Source organism: Acartia tonsa, chromosome 8, assembly GCF_053477335.1.
Source record: "Acartia tonsa isolate MP-2025a chromosome 8, ASM5347733v1, whole genome shotgun sequence".
NCBI lineage: Eukaryota > Metazoa > Arthropoda > Copepoda > Calanoida > Acartiidae > Acartia > Acartia tonsa.
In genome coordinates, this window is record NC_137267.1 from 48391140 (window position 1) to 48400608 (window position 9469).

General features: G+C 31.7%; 1 protein-coding gene across 2 annotated transcripts; it reads left to right on the forward strand.

Annotated features, from left to right (window-relative positions):
* Positions 1–632: 632 nt before the first annotated feature.
* Positions 633–7687, forward strand: LOC145325672 (uncharacterized). 2 transcript variants are annotated; one of them, XM_080168624.1, is made up of 8 exons: positions 633–713; positions 3044–3148; positions 3997–4064; positions 4601–4672; positions 6037–6135; positions 6441–6536; positions 6913–6989; positions 7496–7687. In XM_080168624.1, the coding sequence occupies exons 3-8, from the start codon at positions 4021–4023 to the stop codon at positions 7618–7620; spliced, it is 513 nt and encodes a 170-aa protein (XP_080024750.1). In that variant the 5' UTR covers positions 633–713; positions 3044–3148; positions 3997–4020; the 3' UTR covers positions 7621–7687. The 2 variants fall into 2 exon arrangements, with proteins under 2 accessions (XP_080024750.1, XP_080024751.1); XM_080168625.1 differs by lacking the exons at positions 633–713; positions 3044–3148 and adding an exon at positions 3632–3788.
* The last annotated feature ends 1782 nt before the right edge of the window (positions 7688–9469 follow it).

A 9469-nucleotide genomic window follows, 5' to 3' on the forward strand; every position in this document is an offset into this window, starting at 1 on the left:
CCACGTAGTTATCAAGACTTATCAAGTTAAAATATCAAGACTTGAAAATCGTCTTTTTAAATTGCATATATCACAAAAAGACGATTTTCAAAACTACGTAGTAGTGTTGTGTGTTTGAAATTAGCCAATAGCACTGGAATTCTAAACACAGCTGAGTCTCTAAAAAAGAGGCGAGCAAACGTAAAAGGTCTCCGCCATTTGTGTCAGGTAGTTGTCTGGATTATACATCTATACTTATACATTTATTGAAAGTTCAGTTTCGCAACAAATTTAAAGGGGTAGTTTCACGAAATGCATTTTAAATGGTTAAATGGTTAAACTACATTTATATGGCATATATTGAAAAGAATTTCAATTTTCTACCACTTAGTTTTTAAAATATCAAGACTTGAAAATCGTCTTTTTTAATTGCATATATCACAAAAAGACAATTTTCAAGTCTTGATATTTTAAAAACCACGTGGTAGAAAATTGAATTTATTTCAAATATATGCCATATAAATATAGTTTAACCCATTAACTAGCAAAAAATATGCGGTTCACTAAATTAAGTTCAAATGTATTTCGTAAAACTACCCTTTTGCATTGTTTTACTGTTTCATTTTGAAGTAGGGTATGGATTCTTGATTTTCTAATAGCATAGAATTTTCTTTTAGAAAAGGATTAGTAAACTTGTATCTGTGATATCAACACATTCTAAACCAATAACTAAGGTAAAATTTAACAAAGAAGGTGTATCAACTTTTTTTTTTATAGCTAGCCGGTTCTTTTAGTAAGTAGTAGATGTAAAATTTTTCATAGAATTCAGATATGCAATCGGTTTTTTTGTAGACCTCTTATTTTTTAAGTAATTTAAGTTTTTTAAAAAAATAATTAAGTCGGTTTTAAGGTACTAAAATGCAACAAAATAAAAGAAGAAAATGGCCAGTAAGAACAAAAATAGTAAGATCTTTAATTTGACACCTTACTTTTAAAATTCTGTTGAGTAATTATTGAAAAAATCTATTTTTTTAACCTCGGTTTAATAAAAACTTTAGACCTAAATATTTTCTCAAACAGACATAAAAAACATGGGTTCATATATACCTTTAGAATCAGAAAAATATTACGAATCCATTGTAAGCAAAATTGAAAAAAAGTAAAAAAATTAAAAAATTAAAAAATGGCCAATTGTATTTTTTGTTCTGGCAACACTATCGTCTTCCCTTTTTTACCCCCTCTTTACCCCCTCTATACCCCCTTCCCATTTGTATACTCAATTCAAAAGTTAAGACGTTGCCTGTACAATATAATATGATATTTTCATATAATTCCTTTTATTGTAGTTTATATACTATATTGTAAACTTTTTTTTTCAATTTTGCTTACAATGGATTCGTAATATTTTTCTGATTCTAAAGGTATATATGAACCCATATTTTTTTACTTGTGAAATGATAAAATTGAGTTCAAAGTTTTTATTCTCGTGGGTTTAAAAAAATCGATTTTTTCAATAATTACCTGACAGAATTGAAAAAGTAAGGTGTCAAATTAAAGATCTTACTATTTTTGTTCATAATGGCCATTTTCTTTCTTTTTTTTGTTGCATTTTAGTACCTTAAAATCGACTTAATTTTTTTTTTAAAAAACTTAAATTACTTAAAAAATAAGAGGTCTACAAAAAAACCGATTGCATATCTGAATTCTATGAAAAATTTTACATCTACTACTTACTAAAAGGACCGGCTAGCTATAAAAAAAAAAGTTGATACAACTTCTTTAGAATTTTCCCATCTACTATTAAAGATATAGGTCTGATAATTAAAGAAAATTTGAGATTTCACAACATTTGCTGTGAGACCACTCATTTTTTTTTTCAACTTTATTATTTTTGTCATTTTTATTATTTCTCAGAATGTATTAATGAATTCTTTAATTATTGGGTATGTTAATAAACTAATAATTCCATAAAAATAATTTTATAATTATTATTCTGTAAGCAGAATAAATAAGAAAGAATAAATTAACTAAACTAAAATCATAGAAATTTTTAAAAGCGAAGCTTTTCTATAATTAGGGTCGGTCCGTACGTCCGTTACAGATGGATAGCTTTTTTCGTTAATTTAGGCATGTTAGAATTGTCATATCGATTTCAAACTTTGCATGGTGATTCCTTTAGTAGTTAGGTACAATTTAGGAAGCGTAGCAATTCTATAATCATTACAAGAATGTCCGTACGTCCATTTTAAACATGTTTTTTTTTTATTTTTTAACAATAAATTTCTATGTGATCTAATCATCCGATTGATCGGATTTTTGGTATGTTGATTGCTGGGACAACAAAGTTTATTGTTATAAGCGAAGCAACTCTATAATCAAGTCCTAAAAATGTAAGTATGTCCTTAAACATTATCCTGTATCAAGCAGTTTTTCAACAAATTTACTGACCATTTTGCTTCGACTCTTATACATTTTTATTCTACTTATACAGTTCTGACACTATATATGTCCGTTTGTCCTACCGTTTCAGTGCTTTGCTTTTATGGATGTTGTCATCCTTGTGTTTATTTATTTTTTGATGATTTCCTGAATAGAATTTTTTTTTACAAAAATACTATTCATAAAAATTATTCATTCAGACAAAATTTACAATAATAAAAACTAGTTATTAAAGGGTGTTAAAAATCCAATTGCTCACAATTTAAACCGTCCTATGGGGTTTATCTCCAGGATTTCAAATATTTTTATAGGGCAGTTTGATCTTCTTTTAAAAACTACAAAACCCTCTTGATTTGTAACAAAATATGTACTCCCTGGTAGAGCAAATGGGCTAGGTCTCAAGATGTGGTGCTCTGGAGAGGTGAAAAGATTCAAAATTCAATATTTTTTATCATTGTCATTTTGAGCATGAATTATATTAACCTAAACCTAAATTGTAGGGTTTATAATGAAAATTGTGAGCGATTGTTTCTTTTTCTAAACACCCTTTAAGATTCATGATTTTGGATTTACTCTGGCAGGGTAAAAATTGAAGATAATCACAAACAGAGTAAAATTCATTTAGATTATTGTCTCTCATGGTCGGATAATTAGTTGTAGCCAAGATTGTTCTGTTACAGTGGTGATTATCTCTCCATCTGGAGCTCTGCATGTCTCCAATATTCTACAGGTATGATGTTATAGTAATGAATATATCTCCTTCTGGAGCTCTGCATGTCTCCAATATTCTACAGGTATGCTGTTATAGTAGTGAATATATCTCCTTCTGGAGCTCTGCATGTCTCCAATATTCTACAGGTATGCTGTTATAGTAGTGAATATATCTCCTTCTAAAGCTCTGCATGTCTCCAATATTCTACAGGTAATCTGTTACAGTGGTGATTATCTCTCCATCTGGAGCTCTGCATGTCTCCAATATTCTACAGGTATGCTGTTATAGTAGTGAATATATCTCCTTCTGGAGCTCTGCATGTCTCCAATATTCTACAGGTATGCTGTTATAGTAGTGAATATATCTCTTTTTGGAGCTCTGCATGTCTCCAATATTCTACAGGTAATCTGTTACAGTGGTGATTATCTCTCCATCTGGAGCTCTGCATGTCTCCAATATTCTACAGGTATGCTGTTATAGTAGTGAATATATCTCCTTCTGGAGCTCTGCATGTCTCCAATATTCTACAGGTATGCTGTTATAGTAGTGAATATATCTCTTTTTGGAGCTCTGCATGTCTCCAATATTCTACAGGTAATCTGTTACAGTGGTGATTATCTCTCCATCTGGAGCTCTGCATGTCTCCAATATTCTACAGGTATCTCTCACAATATCTAGGTATATTCATTTCTTTAGTGTAGAAACATACGATTAATTAACAATTAGTATTTATATTTATCGCTTTGTATTATAAACAGCTTTCCTTGGAAATTAAAATGATTAAAGATTAAAACCAGTTTTTACCCCAAGGGACTCAAGGCACTGGCTAACAAAACTGGTATTTACAGTGTGATTTTTATTTTTAGGGTCATGTGAGCAGAATAAGATGTATGGCTGTCTACAAAGAATTCATTTTAACAGGCTCAGACGACAGGTGCAGTTTTTATAAGAAACTAGAGCTGGATCTTTAAATCATTTAGTGGTGAGCCAGATCGAGGTGAGCCACTCCAATCTGGCTCAACATCTGGCAATAAAATCTGGCTATAAAACGATTTGAAGATCCAGCTTAGGACTATTGTGTCAATAAGTAACGGAACGCATATTTTTTCTTCTTTAGTTGTATATAAGAAAAAAGTAAATTTTGATAATAATCTTTTATTAACTAGTGTAGAAATTATCAGGTACTTTTCATTCTTATATAAAAGTAACAGGATCTGTTTCTGTCTGTTAGTACAAAAGGATTTTGCTAAACTCTGAACTGATATGGCCTGGTTCTTTGTTTTCAGTATTACTTCTAATAGGTCCTGCTCCAAAGATAGGTCGCCCTGAGTAAAAAAAACTTATCCCAATGTTTTTATCTTTTTTTCAGACTAAATATGAAGTTTTATAGGGTGGTTGATTCTCCTAACTTCAAAAGCCTCCAAATGACTCTAGGTACGCAGTCGGTAGTATTTAAGGAACTTTTTTTAGGACGGCCAAACTATGGAATCTAGGGACCATGGATAGGTGTAGCAGAGCTGTTGCTAATCTTTATCCCCACAGGTATAGTAACATGGTACTATATTTATGTACAAAACAGCTGACTATATAGTACTATTTCTATGTACAAAACAGCTGTCTAAAAGGTACTATATTTATGTACAAAACAGCTGACTAACTGGTAATATATCTATGTACATAACAGCTTACTATAAAAGGTACCATATCTATTTACAAAACAACTGACTAAATATGTTACTATATCCATGTACAAAACAGCTGACTATCTGGTAACACATCTATGTACATAACAGCTGACTATATGGTACTATTTCTATGTACAAAACAGCTGGGTAAAAGGTACTATATTTATGTACAAAACAGCTGACTATATGGTACTATATCTATGTACAAAACAGCTGACTATATGGTATTATATCTATGAACAAAACAGCTGACTAAATATGGTACTATACCTATAAACAAACAGCTGACTGTATATGGTATATTAACTATTTACAAAACAGCTGACTATATGTTACTATGTCTATGTACAAAACAACCGACTATATAGTACTATACCTATGAACAAAACAGCTGACTATTAGGTACTATAATCTATGAACAAAACAGCTGACTGTATATGGTACTATATCTATTTACAAAACAGCTGACTACATGGTACAATACCTATGTACAAAACAGATTACTATATGTTACTATATCTATGTACAAAACAGCTGACTATATGGTACTGTATCTATGTACAAAACAGCTGACTATATGGTACTGCATCTATGTACAAAACAGCTGACTATATTGTACTATATCTATGTACAAAGCAGCTGACTATATGGTACTGCATCTATGTACAAAACAGCTGACTATATGGTACTATATCCATGTACAAAACAGCTGACTATATGGTACTGTATCTATGTACAAAACAGCTGACTATATTATACTACATCTATGTACAAAACAGCTGACTATATGTATGCACAAATCAGCTGACTAACTTGTTCTATAGCCCACTATATATGGAACTATATAATCTACTAGCGGCTACGCCCCTAGAGGCCTCTAGTGGCACTTTAAATGTTGTTGTTTGTTAAAGTTAATTTTTTATGTACGATACCACCTTATTTGACGTTGAAGTCTCCTCTAAATTTGAAATTTTTTTGATTTTTTTGTCATTTCTCTTGGGAGGGTGGTGGTACCCTCCCCCAAAATAGTTATAAACCTTCCCGGGACTTATGAGAAGCTACCCTGTTAAGGAGAACCCGATCGGTTCAGCGGTTAGCGAGATCCTTCGGTACAGACAGACACACAGACATCCTGTTACTTTAGTATAAGGATTTACAAAACAGCTGACTAAGTAAAAAACAGCTGACAATACTATATTCATTTACAATATTTTATTTTAGGTGGGGAGTTGAATGTGTCTCTGTAAATGACAAGTATTGTCTAACTACAGATACAAAACAGCTGACTATAAGGGATCATCATGGTATTCCTTTAAACAGGTAAAACAATTTCTTTGGTTTCCCTCAGATTATAATTAAATTACAATTTTACCCAACAGTTTATAACTTACTTAATGTTATCTAGCTTAAAAAATGTTAGTATTTTGATTGAATTTTGATTGATAAGTTCCAAACTTTTATTATCAAAACTTTTCAATTATTAATTTTGTTCTACAGAGGGAGTATTTTTGTTCATCATTATTGGGGAAGCATATCATTTTATTCTCCATTGTCTTTTTGTCTCAAAAACTATTTGTGTCACAACTTTTCAACCACTAATCCAATGCCCCAATGTTTTTATTAAGATTAAGCCTGCCATCAAGTGCTATAAATGTTGAAGTTGGTAATGAATATATAACAATCCTTGATGTAACCACTACTCTAACAAGATTTAATCTAAGGTTGGTTATTATCCTTATATTAAAGTAACAGGATGTCTGTCTGTTTGTACCAAAGGATCTCGCTAACCACTGTACCGATATTATTCTCCTAAATGTGGAAGTTAGCAATGAATATATAACAATCCTGGATGTAACCACTACTCTAACAAGATTTCATCTAAGGTAAGAATCTGTATATTATTTTTTTTAGATGTTGCTCCAGATTTTCATGTACTCTAATAAAGTGATATCCGCAGCTGGCTAAAATAATGATATCCCCCATCCATCATATGTATCCCATCCCCATCCCCTTCTACTGGATAAACGAAACTTAACAATAAATGAGGACCAACGTTTCTCCTATCAATATATCCACGCTTTTTAATTCCATTTTTAGAAATGTATTGGATGCTCAAGATTTTGAAAAGGAACTAGAAAGAAAGCATTTAGCCTGGTCTATTCAAACTAAAACAGGTAATTTTTTACTTGTTTATCCTTATAAATAGAATCTGTGTGTGTCTTTCTGTACCAAGGGATCTCGCTTACCGCTAACCCGGTATGGTTTTCCTTTACAGAGTAGCTTCTCATAGGTCCAGGGAAGGTTTATAACTATTTGAGGAAGGGCACCACCAACAACGAATTAAACGAATCCGCTAGTCCTATTATATAAAGTAGTGAGGTTGTATTTGTCTGAAGCTTAAGATTTCAATAACTACTGAATGAGTTCTCCATTTTAAGGAAGCTTCACATGGTCCCAGGATTGTTTATGATATTTTTAATGTTATATATTACCCTTGGAATGGTTTTAGGCTATTGTTTTGCCCTCTTTCATATTTCACTAGAGGGTAGCCGCTAGCAATAATATCGGTCCATCATTTATTCCCTCGGGTAAGAAATATTCATTCCTAAACAAAAAACTGGACAGGAATACCCCATTCACTTAGTCTTGAGGCATCTCTTAAGTTTGTAATGTATTGCAGGCGAGGAGAGCAGTCGTCGCAGAACTGTGGCAGCTGGTCTTTCCACATTTGTGTGTGTTACTTGGGTTAAATCCCATCATAAAATTGATATTACACTGCTAGATTTTCTATCAAATAAAGATTAATAAAGGGGTAGTTTCACGAAATGCATTTGAACTTAATTTAGTGAACCGCATATTTTTTTCCTAGTAAATGGGTCAAACTATATTTATATGGCATATATTTGAAATAAATTCAATTTTCTACCACTTGGTTTTTAAAATATCAAGACTTGAAAATTGTCTTTTTGTGATATATGCAATTAAAAAAGACGATTTTCAAGTCTTGATATTTTAAAAACTAAGTGGTAGAAAATTGAAATTCTTTTCAATATATGCCATATAAATGTAGTTTAACCATTTAACCATTTAAAATGCATTTCGTGAAACTACCCCTTTAAATTTGTTGCGAAACTGAACTTTCAATAAATGTATAAGTATAGATGTATAATCCAGACAACTACCTGACACAAATGGCGGAGACCTTTTACGTTTGCTCGCCTCTTTTTTAGAGACTCGGCTGTGTTTATAATTCCAGTGCTATTGGCTGATTTCAAACACACAATACTAAATCGGGAAAGGGTCCCCGCCCTGTGGGCAGAGTTATATAAATCCAATTGTTACATATCTTCAAACCACCTTTCTTATTTTAAAATGACTCTCTTAGTCTAGTTCAATGTTTTTAAAAGCCTAGATAATGTAATATTTCATTTGAATTGAATATCTTATTTTGCTAAACAAATAAAAGTACACGTTCTGACTATCAAAATAAGATATTTTCAATTGATGATTTGGTGTAATTTATACAATGAAAATTAAAAATCTGCCTCAATTAAGTATAATCTATAATTTTGTAGAAATGACTTGTATAAATTTTTGAAAGCGAAGCTTTTCTATAATTAGGGTCGGTCCGCCCGTACTCTATATTTGTTACTAGAATGTCCGTAAGTACATTTTTAACATGTTGATTTTTAACATTTTTAACAACTAATTTTTATGTGACAAAATTATCCGATTGTTCTGATTTTTGGAATACTGATTCCTCTAACAACAAAATACAATATTATAAGTGAAGCATCTCTATTATCAAGTCCCAAAAATCTAAGCATGTCCTTAAACAATATCTCAGCATGTCCTTAAACAATATCCTGTATTTAGGCAGTTTTTAACAAAAATACCTACAATCTTCAACTTTTATTAATGTATATTGTTATTATTAAGTTCTGATACTCTACAAGTGTAAATGTCCGTTTCCTACCGTTTTAGAACTTCGCTTTTATGGATGATGTCATCCTTGTTACATGATTATTAGAAGAAGCGCAGCCATTCTAAAATACAGGTCTGTCCGCTACAATTCATAATTCTGCTTGTATTAGTAGGAAAGCTACTCTATAACTCACTATGTCTGTTCGGCTGTCTAGGAGGTAGGGGTTTAAATTAGGGTTGGGCCAGATATCCGGTGTGGCCGGATATCCGGCCATTTTCAATATCCGGCCCGATACCGGATATTGAAACTATCCGGCCGGATATCCGGCAATATAAAATTCTATATTTTACAACAAAATCTCTGCTATTTTAAATTTTAAATGGCTGTAATTTTCTTATTATTGAAACATTTTTTCTAAATATGTTCATCTTTGTGTATTTTTTCTCGCATCGTATTATAAACGGCTTTCCGCGGATATAGAATGTACAAGCATAAGATTAAAACTAGTATTTTTAGCCCCGAGGTGTCGAAGGTACCGGCTAAAGAAACTGGTTTTAATTTTATGATTGTACATTTTTATATTCGTAGAAAGCTGGATATAATACGATGCTAGACATCGTTTTTTCGTATGGATGAGAACCGGCTCCTATCCACCGGATTCGAATGAATACGAGAAAAAAAGTTTAATACGTTCACTGGATTTATAAAAAGCTTTACTGTTCAGCAGTG